This window comes from Pteropus medius, unplaced genomic scaffold (assembly GCF_902729225.1).
Source record: "Pteropus medius unplaced genomic scaffold, Ma_sr-lr_union100, whole genome shotgun sequence".
Lineage (NCBI taxonomy): Eukaryota > Metazoa > Chordata > Mammalia > Chiroptera > Pteropodidae > Pteropus > Pteropus medius.
The window spans coordinates 284,905-302,376 of record NW_024352947.1 but is presented as its reverse complement, the minus strand read 5'-3'; the positions used below and the strand labels follow the sequence as shown (position 1 = coordinate 302,376).

The following is a 17,472-nucleotide window of genomic DNA, read 5'->3' as shown; positions in this document are numbered from 1 at the left end:
CTGTGCTGCCCCGTGCGGCGCGGCGCGGTACTGCAGCGCCCGCGGGCTCCGCGGGGCGGGAGCCGCGCCCAGGCCGAGCCCCGGAGCAGGCCCCCCGGGATGGCCAGCGCCCCGCCCAGCGTCCTCACCTGGGGACCTGCCTGCCGCGCTCTTCCCGGGCCTGCTCCCGAGACCGCTGCGCGGAAGGAGCAGCCGCGGCCCAATGTCCCTGTGGTTCCCAGGCCGGTGTCCAGGCCGGGCACGTGGCCCTTCTGTTCTACTGGCTCCCGGGCGCGGCGGCGTCTGCGGGAGACTCGGCCCCGCGGGCGGGCGGAGCAGCACCTGCCGTGGGCTCAGGGACGAGGGCGTCGGCTGGGCAGCGCCCTGCGCACCTCGGGCCTCGGCTGCAGGGGGTTCGGCTCCGACTCGGGCCTCGGACGACTCCCCCTGCCCTGCACGCCACCCCGCCCCGCGGCCTCGCTTCTCTGCACCGGATCGAGGCTGTTTTCCTTTGGGAACAACCGTAACCCTTAAGAGCCTCAGAAGGGGTGCAGAGGAAGGCAAGACCCTAGGACGAGACTCTTGTATCAGAGCTACTCCCAAGAGGAGACTGGTCACTTACAAACCGTGGGCGCGGGGTCCGAGAGAGGGCACTCCTCGCGTCGGGCCAGGCAGCCTGAGCTGGGAGAAAACTCCCGCCAGTGTCTGGAGGAGACGCCGGCGAGGGTGACAGCTGGCATCCACCCGGGGTCGAACTGCAGGGGCGCAATCGTGACAGTGCATCCTGCGTCCCTGCCATGTTTGCTTGGACATGAGGAACGAACGTCTCGTTACTGGTTTTCTGTTTGTTTACTCTTACTGTGAAAATTTCGAGCCTCCGTAAAAGTCCGCGGCCCACAGGCTCATCGCCAGCTGCAACGGCCACCAACCGTTTGCGGTGCCTGTTTCACCCACCACCCTTCCGTCACCGCGACGCCTCCCTTTGGGGCCGGAATATGTCTCAAAGCAAATCCCAAACATCGCATTCCGTGTGCACGTCGAAGACGAAGGAAAAAAGACGTTTCGCGTCCACACCCGCGATGCCATCGTCACACTTACCAAAACCAGCAGTTCCAACCGCCGGTCCCCAGCTGCTCTGAGAGGCATGGCGTTTAGCCCGGGGCCATGGTGTTAATGAGTGGCATGTGCAAACCCAGCCGGTGGAGGCCCAGGAGGGGTGAGGATGCTGGGACAGCGAATGATGACATCTGTGCCTCGCCCTCCCCGGAAGTCCGCACCAGCTGGCATTCGAGCTTCCCTGCTTCATCACAGTGCCCTGTGAAACTGTTTCCGGGACTTTCGCCGAGAAAAACCTAAATCCGTACAGCCTGGTGTGCTAATCTCGGGGATGCTAAAAGGATTCGATGACAGAAAAGAATGAGGGGCCGCACTGCCCACCGTCCTCCCGAATGTCAGCAGGCAGCAGCCGGGCCCCCGGAGAGCGGCTGCCACTCGGAGCCACAGGCGGTGGCAGGGGTATAGGCCACCGAACCAGGAGCATCAGGAAAGACCCCAGCGCCCGTGGAGCAACCCAAGACGACAGGGGCAAGAGGGACAATAAGCCTAAGGCTTCGCAGAGGACGCCGCCCTGGGTTCCCACACCGTCCCGAGACCCCGCCCCTGCCTCGGACCCGGACTCAGGGTGAGGGTCTGGCTCCGCGGGGGTCCTCTGGCCGGCTTCTGGTGGGTTAGCTGTTTGTGCCGTTAAGTGTTTATCTGCTGTGAAAAGATTCGAATGTCATCTTCGGTATTAATACCCGTTTCATAGGAAATTTTTTAAGATTAAGTTTAAAAGTGAACATAAAGTTCTTCATCGGTGCAAGACGTAATACGTGATCAGTACACCCTGATTTTCGTCCTCTGTCCTCTGCACTGCACATTTCTTAAGAATGAGACTCTTGAGTCGAAACACCTTCCTATCCCCCAGCCTCTCTTCCATTCCGATTTCACTCTTTCCTGCCTGGGTGTCGTGACCGAGGATGTGCCTGCTACTCCATTTGTAAGGAAACATTAATCTCTCTTTAACTTCGGATCTCTAGAAAACTCTTAGTTCATTATTTTCAGTGGCATTGTGACAAGTCCCCATCTTTTCTTCCCACTCTTCCCTATTTATAGTGTTCACATTTGGGCAGGTTTCCTAGAGAACATTCAAAAATTGCCACGACACGAGAAGTACTGTGCCCGGGAAGTTCGCACGGGCAGCGTCTCAGTGCCCCTCAGAATCTCCTTCGGATGCCCTCCGGAGCTGCTGGGCGGAGGCGGCCGAATCTCCAACACACAGAACGGCACCTGCCCACCGCACAGGCCGGCGGGGCTCCGTTTTTAAGTGGGTCACACGCGTGGACTGAAGGCGGGCACGGGCGGGGCCAGCGTCACAGCGAAGGCCTCCGTGCCGACTCACAGTGAGCCAGCGGGCCGTCGCTATGCCGTCTGCGTTTTATCTACGCCCTGTATTTTATTCATTCTGGAGTGGATTCGAGTGGTTTGGTTCGATTCTTAAATATTTCCCGTTCCGGCTAGAAGGCCGATTCATCCTCAGGGGTCCCCAGTGCGGCCTCCCGTCCCTAATCATGTGGCTCTGGGACGCGGGGTGGCAGCTCCAGAGCGACCCCCACGCGTGCTCCCCACCAGGCCCCTGCCGACGTTCTCATCTGCCCCAGCGGCACCTGTCCCGGTCGGCACCAACCTGCAGCCCCCGTCCACTCTCTGTTTCTCCGAATTCGACTCCTCCAGGGACCTCGTCAAAGCGGAATGACGCGAGGCCTGTCCTTTGGGGATTGGCAGATTCCTTCCTCCAGGACCCGCACCCAGTTCTCCACCGGCAGCACCTCTATCTGGACCTCGTGACGCCCTGGGCGAGGCTGGGGGGGATGCGGCTGACATTCCTGGTCCCTGAGAGACAGATCCGCGGGCCGGAAGTGGGGTGTGGGGCGGAGCCCACGGCACCCCCACACTGCCGTCCCATGGGGGGTGCTCGGCAGGCAGACGAAGGCCTAGACCCGGACCGAGCACGGAACGTTCTAGCGTGCAGCCGTCACGGAGGGTAAACCACGGGGAACCGGAGGTCTGTCTGTAACAAGAGAAAAGGCAGCATCTGATCGTGCCTGGGCGGGAAAATTTCCTCGTATTCTAGGTTGTCCTGAAAATCCGGGGAAACTATAGCTTATGAAGCAGCAGGAATAAGAGGAATAAACCAGGAATTGCAAATTCGAGGCCCACGGGAGCTGGCCGGGCAGCAGAGGGAGCGAGGGAGCCGGGGCACGGCGCCCAGAGCCCGCCCGGCCGCGACCCGCCTGTGCCAGGCTTGGAGCCCGTCCCCTCCGGGCGCCGTGGCCCGGCCGGGCGTGCGGCGTGTGCGCCTCTGGCTCGTGCCCGGAGCAGGGTGTGGACCCCGCGGCCACCAGACGGCCGCGCTAACAGCTTTTCGTTGGAGAGCCCAGCAGAAGCGACACGTAAACACCGGCCGACACGGAGCCTCGGTGCCCAGGTGACAACGGCGAGAGCCGAGGACTGGGCACACTGGAGATGGACGATGTGCTCCGTCGCACTCCGCGGGACGTGCCTTTCACGCGTCACAGTCTCTGGTGTGTCACGATGTCGAGGACCTGGATTTCTTAAAATGTGGCCGTCTCCTGCTTTTTAATTGTTTATTAAGCTGTTTACACAATGGTCAGTCCCAACAAAACATCACAGCTGGCTGTTGTTTCTGTCCGCAGACCAACCATTTGCAGCTTGTCAATTAAATGGTGCCCACCCCCCGCCCCAGCTCGCAGGGCCTCTGCCTGCCCCCGGGAGCAGGTGTCCTCCTCAGTAGGAGCCTTTTTTCAAGGGTTTGGCACTGGAGTTGGAAGCTTTTCTTCAGTCCAAAAGCAAATAAGACAAAGATGCTACAGAACAGGGTGTCCCCGGCGGAGACACTGGAACCGGCCCTCACGGTGGAGGCGGCTCTTCCCTGGAGGCTGGTAGGCGGGTGGCGGGCGTTGTGTCCAGCGCTTCGAAGCAAAGCAAAACCTGTGCCCTGCCCCCGCCCCTCCCGGCACCGGCGTTGGCGGGGCTGGGCGGGCGCCATTCAAACCCCTCGCTGCCACGAAAGACCCCCTCCCCAGTCCTGGACGCTTGCAGCCGGACCGTGCAGGACCCCCTGCGCCAGATGCGCCGACGTGGGCCTGTACTCCCCTCCCCCAGACCAGGGGTGCGGGGGCAAAGCCATCAGCAGGAGGGCCGCCGCCCTGCGGGAACCCTAACTTCCAGGGCCCTCGGCGAGGACTCGGGGCATCCGCCGTCCTATGGCAGCCGCTCTGTAACGTTGACCCGGCTAGTGTGACCCGCCCGCCTGTCCCCTCCACGCCCCCCGTCCTCAGAGGGGCTCAGAATGGAACGCGGGTACAACGACATTTTGTCCAAAGTGCTTTGACATGTGACATGCTGTAGGAAGCACCTTTTGCTTCTCTTAAGCCTATTTTTCAATCGCCCATGGCCACCGGCCCTGAGCTGTCGGGGAGACGTGTCCTACGTTTCACGGTCATTCTCTGCCCCTCCGTCCTCCCCCAGGACAGCTCCTGGCAGCCATCCGCTGGGGGCTCCACTGGCCTGGGCACAGCTGAGGGTCCCCGCAGAGGAAGGGCGAGGTGGGGTCGTTCTGTGGGGACTCTAAGCCAGGGTGGCAGACTGAGGGCCATCTCCTGCTTACCCCCCAGGGGGCCAGCGCAGGCCGGACGGCTGTCAGGCCGCGAACAGCAGAGGAGGCTGCAGGGGCCGAGGGCTGGCGCTCAGCCGACAAAACGAGCTTCGATGGCTTCGATGGCTTCAATGGCTTCAGTACAGAGTGCGCGCTGGCTCCCGCCTCTGCTTCTCCTCTGACCCGGTCACTTCTGTCCCAGGACCCCGACCTTGCCACCTTGGACCACGCACACCCCGCCGCCCTGGCCGGGAAGGCGGAGGCACGGCCGGGCATGTTTCCCTTGGCGCCTGTGGTCACGAGGGAGCCTGGGTGCTGAGAGGGAGGAAGGCCAGACCCAGGAGAGGGTGAAGTCAGCCCGCATTCAGTCCCCTGGGAGAAGGGGGCGTGGAAATGTGGGGGGAGGGTTGACGAGGCTGATCCCCAGCCGAGCACACAGCCTGAGGCCGTGTGGGGAGGGGACCAGACGGGGCACAGAACCAGGTCAGGGCTGGTCAGGGCGGGGACTTCCTCCCAGCCCCGCAGCTGAGGATCAGCTGAGCCTCTGGAAGGAGCAACGCCCTAAATAGAGACCAAGTGTCACACACGCGCTCTGCGGGTCCTTTTTCCTTTTTTTATGTATTTTTATTAAGTTTATCGGGGTAACATTGGTTAACACAATTACATAATTTTCAGGTGTACATTAGCATTGGACATCCGCATATTCTGTTGTGTGTTTACCACCCAAAGGCCAGCTTCCTTCGGCTACACCATGTATCTGATCCCCTTTACCCACTTCACCCTCCCCTTTCCCCCCTATATCTGACCCCCTTTACCCCGTCTGCCCCCGCTCTGGTCACCACTGGCCCGTGCAGGCCGCAGGCTTTCAGAAGGGGAAGTACCGAAGTGCTTGTGAGGGGCATAGTCCCCTCAGTCACCTTTCAAAGCCGCCGGATGTAGCCCTGGGCCCCTGGGCCCTCAGGCGGCTCATGCCGCCTGGTCACCCTCCAGCCTGACGAGGCCCCCGGCCACCTCCACCGAAGGTCAGGAACACGCTCTTCGCTGAAGCGAGGCCTTTGGCGATTCCTGCTCCGGCGTGAACGTGAACGATTAAAGCCACTCGCCGGCGCCAGCCGTGTCAGTTCGCGAAGCCACGACGAGGAGCCGCTGGCCACGAGGCTCCAACGGCAGCGTTGTGTTGCCTCGCGGTTCTGGGGGCCGGAAGTCCAAGGTCGAGGCCTCCGTCCTTGGTGTGTAGATGGCCGTTTCCACCCGTGTCCTCGCGTGGTCACCCCCTGTGTGGATCCGTGTCCTGGTCTCCTTATGAGGACACGTGCCGCATTGGATCAGGGCCACCCCGGTGACCCCATTTTAACTCAGTCACCTCCGTGAAGACCTTATCTCCAGAACCAGGCACATTCCGAGGTCCCGGGGTTCGGTCTGTATATCTTCGGGGGACACGGGGGACACGATTCAGTCCGTCCCACCCTCCGAACACACACGGGCCTCCAGGGAATGGTTCCGTTTTCTCAGCCACACTTTGTGCTCTTTATTTTTTATTTTTTTGCAGCCGGGAGGCCTTCGAGTGGATCTTCTGCAGCTTCGCCGAGGCTCCACGTGGGGGCGCCGTGCCCGCCTCCCCTCTCGGGCTTCGGCTGGGTCCCGATTCCCGGAACAGAGCACAGGGTACGACGATGACGAGCGGGCCGTGCGTTTGTCACGGGATGAGTGCGTGAGCGTTGCTGGGCCTGGCGTGAGGCCGGCCTCGGCCAGTGGTCACTGAGCCACCGGGAGCCACTGGGGCCTAATCTTCCCGAGACTCGGTTTTCCCGTGGGGCCATCGGGACCGCGGACACGAGAGCATTCGCCCAGCGGCGAGAGCCCCGGGCAGAGGGGGGCGCCCTCTTCTGCCGCCGCCAGGGTCCCCGACTGCGTGATTATCCGTGATCGTCCACGGTGCTGTGGAAACCCCCTCCGCCTCTGAACCTGCCGAGTGAGCCGCACCGATGCCGCCCAGGCCGTGTCACCCCCAGGTCTGTCACCCCCAGGTCTGTCAGCCCCAGGTCTGTCGGGACATTCTTCCCACGGAGAGTGGGGGTGGCGAGGGCGGGGAGAGCCTCACATTCCAGTCCGAGCCACACCGTTGAGTGCATCTCTCCGCGGTCACAGCTAACACGTGTCGCTGGCCACAGACCACGGTTCTTCCCGCCCCCGCCCCGGGTGTCCAGCAAACGGCCAACCTGGGCGCTACCCTGGGGACAGTCCCCACATAATCTCGGGTTTCACGGTTTTCCGGATAAGGTCACAGTTTAACGAAGTCACTCCCCTGCTGCCCCCGTCAGTCCCTAGAGCAGTGACTCTCACAATTACGGGTCGTGGGGACGGTGCCGTTTCTAACTAAACAGGGGGCCTGACCCCCGGCATCCTGCTAGAAGGTTCTGAGTCTCCTCCCCTGAGGCGTCGCCCTTCCGTCTGACCTCAGCGACTACCCTGGGGAGCACCATGCAGGCACCGTCGGCGTGTCCTCCAGGCGTGTCGACAGCACTCGGGGGTGGGGGGACTCTGCAGGTGGCGAGCGCGCGTGGGAGCAGCCCGCCTCGCCCTCGCCCTCACCCTCGCCCTCGCCGAGACGCGTTGGGGAAAACGTGTAGGAAATAAACGTGGACGCGTCTCGATCCTTCGGAGGCCGATGCCGAGCGGACGCCAAAAGCCAGCCCTGGACAGGACGGGTGGGCACAGACTAAGCCTCTTCCCCTCACAGGTCGACGACGCACTGATTGAGGCAAACTCGCTGCCTGTCCGCCGTGCCTCTGAGCGGTGAAAGGCTCGCGTGGCCCAGAGCTGAGGACTGAGTACTAACTTGGTGGCTCTGGGGAGCGGGGACGACAGGAGGGTTTTGGTGGGGACAGGAGCTGCTGAGGGTTCGGTGATCGCCAGGCTGTCCGTAGAATTTGTAGACGGTTTCATGTTGCGGAATGAATTCGAGTCGGTTTGACATTACTCCAAGACAAATTCGCACTAACTTACCTGCCACCAAAATACGTCACAGTGGGAGGGACGGAGTGGCGTGGCGGGGGCACCGCGCAGCCCCACCCAGGCCGGGAGGCCTGGACGGCGCCCATGACTGGGGATCACCACAGGCCTTTCCTCAAGCAATTTTTTCTCCATCCCGCGAAAATCGAAGTGCGTCCACTGAATCCGGTCAAGTATGTGGGTTTCATGCATCGCGTGTGACGTGGCAGGAAAAAAACGCTGTCTTCTGGCCTGGCGGGGGCAGGGAGGGGGCCACTAAACTGTCATTTTTTTTTTCAGTTATAGTTGACATTGGCTTTGTTTGTTATTCTTTTCCTAGTGCCTCCTGAGCCACTGTCCCTCCACCGGAGCTCAGGGTGAATGTCTGTGAGTCTGTGCACGGGCCCTTTAAGAGGCCTGGTTTCTAGCCGCCGTCTGTCTCGCCTGGATGGTTGGAATCCCAGAGCTGGTTTTCACAGCCAGATGTTGTGGGTCTGCTCTTCCTGGCACTGGTGCTCTGGGCTGGGGAGCCCAGTGTGGAGCTGGGACCCCTCCCTCCCCAGCGGGGACCTCTGCAGCTGAGACATCCTTCCCAATTCTCAACTGCCACATGTGATTGTGGGGCCGGCACGTTTCAGGTTCCTGCCCCTCCTAGCAGTCTCTATGCGGCTTGCTCTGTGTGTCCTTAGTTACAGGACTTCTGTTCGGCTAGTCTCCAGATGGTTCGCCAGGCTGATTGTTCTATGATTTAATTGCAAATTTAATGTGGTCATGGGAGGAGGCGAGCACACAATTTACCTGCTTTGCTATCTTGCCCGGGCTCCTAAACCGTGTCTCTAAAAGAAGCACTTTAAAAAATCTAGGTCAATCGTCCACTAAATGAAGGTGGGCACTAGTGGAGGCCGTGGGGACACTGGGGCCGCAAAGCTGCCCTCACTGTGCCGCTAACTGGGCGGCTCTGGAGCCAGAGGGAAATTTGGGGTTCTTCTCTTGTGCCACCATACATCTGCCATCTGATAAACGCGCACTTTAAGTTTACTATGCCCAACAAGCACACTAAGCTTCAGCCTAATGCCGACAGGGTGCAGGGTTTTGCCCAATAGTGACATGACTCTGATGGGCTGGCAAGAATCCCACATTCCCATCAGATCGCCCTCCGCCCACACCTCTCCGGCCCGTGCCCTGGCCCTTCCGGTGGCTACCGGTGTATCCATCTGTTCCAGCACCTGCCTGCGGTCCCGGACAGGGCTTCCTGGACCGACCTCAATAACATAACCGGCAGGAGTCCCCCATCAATGACCCGGCATCGTCCAGCACTGTGTTGCTATAGTGACAGTCACCCATGAATACATTAAGTGAAAAATAGCCACATCGTAGCAGGCGTACAGTCCCAGCATGACATACCGGTACTGGCTTACGAAGTTTTTTAGTTTTCCCCAAGACTTTTAAAATTAGGAACCAATATGTACTTGCTCGGAACTCAATTTCCCTAGCAACCAGAGAAACGCTATTCCCTCGGGTCGGGGAGGTTAAAAATAACATTGCCTGTGCTACGGTAACCGAATTATCATCTGTAACATCCGTCTGGTTATTGCAAGTGCCTCAGTCCCTAAATCTCATCTACCACCGAGGGAACCTCTCGAAGACGCCCATGTAATTAGCCTGCACAGAATCACTCGGGCTTCCTCCCTGACGACAGGGTGAACAGATCATGGTCAGCTTGGTCCTACGAGCAGGGGCGGCACGCCTGGAGGACACGCCTGGAGGACACGCCTGGAGGACACGCCTGTCTTTCTCCTGCACATGCTTGTGTTCTAACCAGAACCACTCGAGATGCTCTGACCGGACCTTGGGCCTGTCCTCCTCCCACCCACCCTCCCTCCCTTTTGATATAATTAACACGATAAATTAAAAAGATCTTAAGGGATCGGCTCGATTAGTTTTGACGACTGTCTATGCAGGGCAGGATATCGAACCTTTCCATCCCTCTGGAAAGTTCTCCCATGTGCCTTTCCGCCACCCCCAACCCGAAGGCATCCATGTTCCGAATCGATTGCCACAGGTCAGTTTTGTCCCTTCTGGAGCTTCAAAACTGGAATCTTACGAAGCGTATGATTTTGTGTACTTCATGGGTGACGATGTCATGATTTTAAAATCCGTTTTTCGGCTGATAGACATTGGAGCAGTTTTCAGTTGGAGATGATCGTGAATAAGGCTCTCAAGAATATTCCGTGCTAGTCTTTTTTGCACACAATTGTTTTTTTTTTTTTTTATTTCTCTTGGGCAGATACCCAGAAGCAAAAATGCTGGGTCATGGGGCAGCTGCACGTCTAACTTAACTAGAAACAGCCGAACAGTATTTCAAACGGGTCGGACTTTGGGACTCGCCCATGACCATGGACGAGAGTTCCGGTTGTCCCATGTGCTCACCAGCATTTGGTATCGTCAGTGTTTCTTATTTTACCATCGTAGTGGGTGTACCATAGTATTTCATCATGGCCTTAATTTATAGTTCTCTGACCATGAATAATACGAGCATATCGTCGTGTCTTTAATGGTCATTTGCATATTGTCTTTCGTAAAGTGCCTGTCTGAGTTTTCTGTCTGTTTAAAAAAATCGGGTTGCTTATCTTTTGATTCATTAATTTATTAATAATATATTCTGAGTACAAGGATTTTATCAGACATGTGTTTTGCAAATAGGTTTTCCCTATCTGTGGTTTGTCTGCACTTTCTTTGGATGGGCAGAAATTTTTAATGGTCACGAACCCCGATTTATCAGTTATTTTTCTTTTACGGTTAATCCTTTTTACGTCTTGTCTCAAAAATCTAACTAAAGGTTGCAAAGGTTGCAAAAAATTTCTTCAGTATTTTCTTCTAGAAGCTTTATAGTTACGGTGTTTTTCATATAGGTTTTTGATTCGTGTCAAATTCTTTTTCACGTGTGTAGTTGAGGTAACTTTTTCCCCATAAGAATTTTCAGTATTTCCAGCACTATTTGTTAAAAAGATTTTCCTTTTACCATTGAACTATTTTGCCCTCGTCAAAAATAAGTTGACTATAAAAGTATCAGTGTATTTCTGTACTTTGCCTTCTGATCCACTGACCTAGGGGTCTATCCTTACACAATAACTCAGTTTTGATTGTTGTACTTTACTGAAAGTCTTGACATCACGTAGTGTAAGTTGTCAGTGTTCTTCTACTTTGCCAACATAGTTTTGGTCCTTCTAAGTCCCCTGAATTGCCATAAAAGTTTCAGAATTAGCTTTTCTGTTTCTTCCAAGAAAGCCTGCTGGAATTTTGATAGGCGTTTCAGTGGCGCTATGGGTACATTTCGAGCAAGCAAACCTCTTACGATAGTGAGGCTTCTAGTCCATGAACGTGGTGTACCTCTCCCCGTACCTGCGTCTCTCTAATTCCTCTCAACGATGCCCTTAGTTCTCAGGATGAAAGTCTCGCACATCCTGAATCCGAGTTCCTCCTAGAGATTTGCGTTTTCAACGCTGTTAGTTCATCCATCATTTACCGACACCAGTGGGTCGTCGTCCTTTGCTTCTTCCTCATTCCCCGGCGCTACGAGATTTTCCAGGCTCGTCTCGTGTGTTTCCTGCCCCCGGTCCTAGAATCGACCATTTCTCCAAGGCACCCTGTTTCCTTTGACTGGAACCCCAGTTCTGGGTAGCAAGTGCACTCACTGATACTGGGGTGTCATTGCTTCCAGGCCCTCTCAGCGGACAAAGCAGGTAAACAGACGTGTGTGTAGTAACTGCTACACGTCAGTGTGTGTATACACATGCATGTAGACACGTACATATACATATGTACACACACACACACACACACACACACAGAGATGATCATTTACACATATGACCATCAGTATGTCTACTAAGTTCAACGCGATGTCGCCAGCTCTAACTCGGCACCACGTGGACCAGTCCAGCCCCCTCCCCTTGACGATCCGAAACTTTCCGTCTGGCGGTGGAAACCTAGCTCCCACCTACGCCTTCCCAGTGACTGTTTGATCCCAGTCACTGGTGTCCACGGTTCTGGCAGCAGAGACAGTGGCTGCACCCGGTCCCCGCCCCCAAGCCCGGCAGCCTCGGCCCTCCCTTGGTCCCCGCAGACTTCCTTTTGTCAGTATGTCATGGAATCGACATCAGACAGTGCGGAGCCTTTTCGGACTGACTTCTTTCACTCGGCGACATGCTGTGGAGGGTTCCCTGTGTCCTTAGCGGCTCGATAGCTCGTTTTGTTTTATCTTTGACTCATATTCCGTTGTCTGGATATAACGCAGTTTGTACACTCATCTCGAAGGTCATGGCGGTCGCTTTCCAATTTTGGGTAATTATACACGTTCATGTACAGACATAAATTTTCGGGCAACGGGGGGCTGTGGTGGCTGGGTCGTAAGGTAAGACCGTTCAGCCTGGGGGGAGGCTCCCAGACGCCCCTCGGAGGGGCCGCCAGCACGGAGCTTCCTGCTGCTCCAGGTTCTCGCTCGGATGGATCCTGTGTCGCCGCATCCTGGAGTTTGGGGTGCGCGCTGGGTGCGACGTGGTCTCCCGTCGCTGTCGCTTGGACTTGCGCTTCCCTGCCGACCTGCGACGCTGAGCATCTCTCCACGGGCTCATTTGCCACTCGCGCGTCTTCTCCCGCGAGGTGACCCTTTAGGTCTTTTCTTCGTTCGTAACTGGGAACGTAGATCGCGCAGAGCTGCAGTTAGCAAAAGCCAAACCGTGGCAAAGCACGAAGGAGAAACGGCCTAGTTTCTCCACAGATGAAACCGCATGGAGAGGGGAGGGCGGGCAGCCGCGGCCCCGCGTCGCCCTCGTCCCAGATCTCTTGAATCCGGTCCACACTCCCGGGCGCGAGGCCCACACAGTCGCGGTCCCCAGGGGACCGCGACCCCTCCAGCATCCGGGAAGGAGCGAGGGGGCGGCAGGTGCCTGAAGCCTCTCTTTATTCCAGAAGGGCAGCCCTTCCCAGGGGCTCCCAACTGCCACTCAGGCAGAACTAGGACCCTAGGACGCCCGGGGCAGGGGGCTCGGCAGGTGACGGCTACTGCACATTGCTGCAGCAGGGCGGCGCTGCTGGTTAGGGGTTGTGGGGTTACAGGCAGGTGCCACTCGTCTCTGGCATACGCGGACGTGTCTTGTCCTGGGGACGGCGCTGGCTCGTGAGAGAGCCCGCGCGGCTGCGTTCACACGAAGCCGGTCACGGCCAGTTTGCCACGCGGGGACGCAACGAGTCTCAAACTCCTCCTCGAATCCTTGACTCAAGGAATATTCTCAGCTCTACGGGTGTGACTTGCTGCTTTCTAGACATGGATGTCCTTGATACCTACAGATGCAGGCGTAGTGCGTTTTCTAGGTGCGTCATATGGCAGAAGAACGAGGTCCCTTTGCTTGTGACTTGAATATTTCTCCTCTCCTTCGGCAGGACACGGGGGATGCTACAGAGGCGTGGTGCTAGCACATGGAGCCTCAGACTCCGCCGCTCACACGCGGTGCCAAGCCGCGCCGGGGGATGAGGCTGAAGGTGGGGTAGGTATTTCTTCGTGTCCCCCACGATCAAGAGAAGATGAGGGGGTGAGGGCAACCCCGACCCAACGCGGCTGGTGTCATTTAGAGGGAGGGACTCGGACCCAGAGGGAAGGTGATGGGGATGGTCGGCGGAGGCTGGACTGGGCGGCTGAGGATGCCAGCCACCTCCAGAGGCGAGGAGGAGGCCGGGATGGGTTCTGCCCTGCGTCTTGGAGGGAGCGTACCCCCGCCCCCGACACCTTTGTTTTAGACGTCTAGCCTCCGTAGCCAAGTGACAATACAGCTTGTGAACTTGGCGACAGCATCCCCAGCAAACTGATACAGGGCAACATCAGGCTCTTAGAAAAATTGATCCGAAAGTAGCGGGTTCCCGAATCTTCCCTCACACATACCCACCCCCAGTTCCCCTGTAATTAACGTCACGTATCAATGTGGTACATTTGTTACAATTGACGGGCCACTATCGATACGTTGTTATTAACTGAAGCCCACCGATTACATTAGGGCTCACTCCTTGACAGTGCATCCTACGGTCCTTGTGTGTGGTTTGTATGTCTCTAACTCATTGGGTTAATACCAAGGGGGCGATTGCTGGATCGGGGAGCAGGATATGTTTGCTTTTGTAGGAAACCTCCAAAGTGCCTTCCAAAGCGGCCGCACGGTTTTAAGTTCCCACCACCCGCGAGTCGGGGAGATGATGTCGATTCGCATTCGCGCCAGCGTTGGGGGTTGGAGCGTATGCAGTGATATCTCTCTGTTGTTTTAACTTGCCAGTCCCAAGGACATGTGATGCTGAGCATCTTTCCATGTGCATATTTGCCATCCGTACATCTTCTTTGATGAGATGCCCATTCAGCTCTTTAGCTCATTTTTAAGTTGGGTTGTTTGTTCTCTTATTATTGAGTTTGCATATTTCGGATGCCGTTCCTCTGCAAATTTGTGTTTCGCGAGTGTTTTCTCCCTCTCCGTAGCTTGTCTTTCATTTACGTAACAGCCTCTTTTGCGGAGCAGGAGTTTCTGATTTTGATGAAACGCAACTTTTCGATTTTTCCTTCCACTGTACTTTCTGATCTAAAAAGCTATCGCCAAGCCCAAGGTCAAGTAGATTCTATCCTGTCATCTTCTGCGAGTTTTACAGTTTTGTGTCTTATACTTAGTTCTATGATCATTTTGCGTTAAGTTTTGTGACAGGTGGAAAGTCTGTGTCTAAATTCACTGATTTGCACGTATCTGTCCAGCACCATTAGTTGAAAAGATTATCCTTTCTCCATCGAACCGTCTTTGTTCCTTTGTCAAGGCTCGGTTGGCTCTCTTTGTGTGAGTTTATTTCTGTGCTCTTTACTTCGTTCCATTGATCTATTTTGGTTTTCTCTTGCCGGTGTCACCCCCATCTTGATCACTGCGAGTCTTGAAGTCAGCGTCGGTCTCTCCACATTGTTCAAAGCGGGTCGGCTCCCCTGGGCCTTTGCAATCCTTACAATCGGTTTGTCGGTATCCACCCAATGGCTCGCTGGGATTTTGATTCGAATTGCGTTGCGCCTACAGATCAATTAGGGAAAATCTGACATCTTGACATTTGAGACTTCCTGTCCACATGCGTGGACTCTTTCTCCATTATTTAGATCTTTGATTTCTTTGATCAGAACTTTGTAGTTCTCCTCATATATATCTTGTACCTATTTTGTTAGATTTATGCCTGAGCGTTTTGTTTTTTTTGTTTTTTTGGTTTTTTTTAGTGCTAAGGAAAAATTTTTTTTATGGTATTTTTTGATGAAAATAAAGTTAGAAAGCTTGGCAATTGCAGAACGGTTAAGCTGCAATTCCAGACGTGATTCCAAAGGCAAAATACCAAAAGAACAGAACACAGTGCGCTAAAAGGGATAAAGGAACCCCAAAAGCTTGCAGGAAACGCACCGAGACCCACGATCAGAGCCGAGAACGCGGTTCTGGGAGGAGCGGCTTCCTGTGGAGGGAGCGTGCCCAGCCGCGGCCCGGACCACCCGCCCTGTGCCTCGGCCTGCGGGTGGCCGGCCAGGGAGAGGAAGGCGCCCCAGATCTCTCTCCCACTGCTCGCACGGCCAGGTGGAGGGTCTGAGACGTCGCGTTGGACTGACCGGGAGACGCAAACCCCGCCCCAAACTAGGCATCTCTCACGCGTGGGGTCGACTGGGGCAGGAATGTCACTTGCCCGGTGCCGTTTATCAGAATTCTCCCGAAGAGGAAAAAGTCTTCGCTGACAAGCCACGGGTGGCAGAACCTGAACCTGAGGGCAGGAGTTTCAAGAAAACAAATGAGACAAATTGCTGTCGGGTGAAATGAACAGGAATTTTGGTGGGGTGGTGCTGAGAACAGTGGGGGAAGAGACACGGAGAGGGAAACCAGAGAATGGTGTCAGAGAACCAGACTCTGGTGCGGCACGTCCAAGTACACGGTGTTCGCGGCCCCTTCCCGGCCCCTTCCTCGCCTTCCTGTTCTGTCCGTGATGTCTGCGACGCATAACCGCTTTGCATGCAGTCATGCTTTGGGTGAAAATCCAGGAAAAGAGGCTGAATTGCGTCCACATCTGGGTCGGCACGGAGCACAGAGAAAAGACGCCATGGGAGGCAAAACACGATTGATCTCAAAATTGTCCAGCAGAAGCAGCAGTTCAAAGGCCGACGGGACCGTGAAAATACAAGCGTCACAGCGTCCACAGGCATCGTGGAGAAAATGTCGGACGTGGGGACCGCGTGCTCACCGAGGTCGCGGAGAGAAGCAAAGGTCTCCTTTTAAAAACGGCGACAACCGATGTCAACTGAGCGTTAATCGAATTTCGGTCTTCGTGTCAAGCGGTTTACAAGCCTTCTCTCCGTACAATCCTGCGAGGATTATACGGAGATTGTAATGAGGGCTCTGCTCATTACCTTCACTGGCAAATAAGAAAATTGAGACCTAGAGCAGCTTGTAACTTGCCAAGGGCACTCAGGAAGTGACCAAGCCAGGACGTGAGCCCAGACCACCCCACTCCAGAGCCCCGAGCTCACCCACAATGATTTAGGGCCCCTTTTCTGGCGTCCACTGGCCAGAACGAGTCACGGCTAACTAAGAGGTCCCCCGATTCACAAAAACTCCTGTGGGGGGTCACCGAACCCTCTCCCCTTTGCAAAACCCATGGAGCTGACCTCTGGGTCGTGAGAGAAGCAGAACCCGGTCTCAATTTTTAAAGTGACGAGAGCGAACGGTGACCGCGCCGGACGTCACTCCGCGCTCTGGTCCCTGCCTTTCGACATTCGGGATGTAACTTGGTTATTTGTCCGGTGTGCTGTCCCCGGTGGCAGAGATTCTGTTCTATTTTATTTCCTGCCGTCTCTTTGTTATTTGGAACAGTATCGGGAAAATGACAGGCAGACAAATATTTATCGAACGAGCCTTACCGTTTCACCAAGGGCACCGCGGTCTGGAGACATCGTGGCGGTTCTTTCAAACGGGCATCTGCTCTGTGGGCCAGCGATTCCACAAGCAGGTATTTACCTAAAAGAAACGAAAACACGCGTCAAAAGCAAAGGTCCTGGGCGAGAGTACGTATCACAGCGTCATCCCGACAACCCCAACGGGACGCGACCCACACGTCCATGGGCGGGGACACGGATCTCGCTATGCACACCCCTTAAATGGCACAGCCCTCGGCCACGGGGAACGAAGCGCCGCCCGAGGGAAACGCAGTGCGCGTGGACCTCGGCAGCCGTGTGCGAAAAAGCCCGACGCTCAGATGACGGACGGTGTCGCGTGGTGTCGCCGGGCTGCGAAGAGCGGACCGGGCGGATCCTCGGCGATGGAAACCGGGGCGGGCGCTCCGCGGGGGCGCCGGCGTGGACTGGGGGGCCTGGGGGGATTTCTGGGTGGCGGAGGTGTTCGCTCTCTAATTCTGGTGGTCACACAAACGGAAACACGTCCCAAAACTTATCAAACGGATCACTTAGGGGGCATCTGCGCATCTTACGGCGTGTAGCTTACACCTCGATTTAAAAAACAAAAACAAAAAACCTTGTTTTGTAAATATTAGCGAAAAGAGTTGGAGAGTCGTTTTTTTTTTCTCCCGGAAAGCAGTGGATCTAGTGGAAATAGAAATGGACGGGCTGGGAGACCGCAGAGGCTCTACTCACTCACAGGTAATTTGGGGCGTGTGACGCTCGCCTGATAGAATTGTGTCAGCGTAAAGTAAGGTAAGGGATCTCGTAGGCTCAGCGTCTTAGCATCTGG

General features: G+C 56.1%; 1 protein-coding gene across 3 annotated transcripts; it reads left to right on the top strand.

Annotated features, from left to right (window-relative positions):
- Nucleotides 1-46: 46 nt before the first annotated feature.
- LOC120592638 (uncharacterized) lies at nt 47-14,140 on the top strand. 3 transcript variants are annotated; one of them, XM_039850409.1, is made up of 8 exons: nt 47-3,061; nt 3,454-3,602; nt 3,785-3,980; nt 4,716-4,826; nt 6,245-6,361; nt 7,437-7,527; nt 8,028-8,299; nt 13,130-14,140. In XM_039850409.1, exons 1-6 carry the CDS (start codon nt 2,442-2,444, stop codon nt 7,450-7,452), a joined length of 1,209 nt encoding a protein of 402 aa, XP_039706343.1. In that variant the 5' UTR covers nt 47-2,441; the 3' UTR covers nt 7,453-7,527; nt 8,028-8,299; nt 13,130-14,140. The 3 variants fall into 3 exon arrangements, with proteins under 3 accessions (XP_039706343.1, XP_039706344.1, XP_039706342.1); XM_039850410.1 differs by lacking the exon at nt 7,437-7,527; XM_039850408.1 differs by having other exon boundaries at nt 6,245-7,527.
- Nucleotides 14,141-17,472: the final 3,332 nt, after the last annotated feature.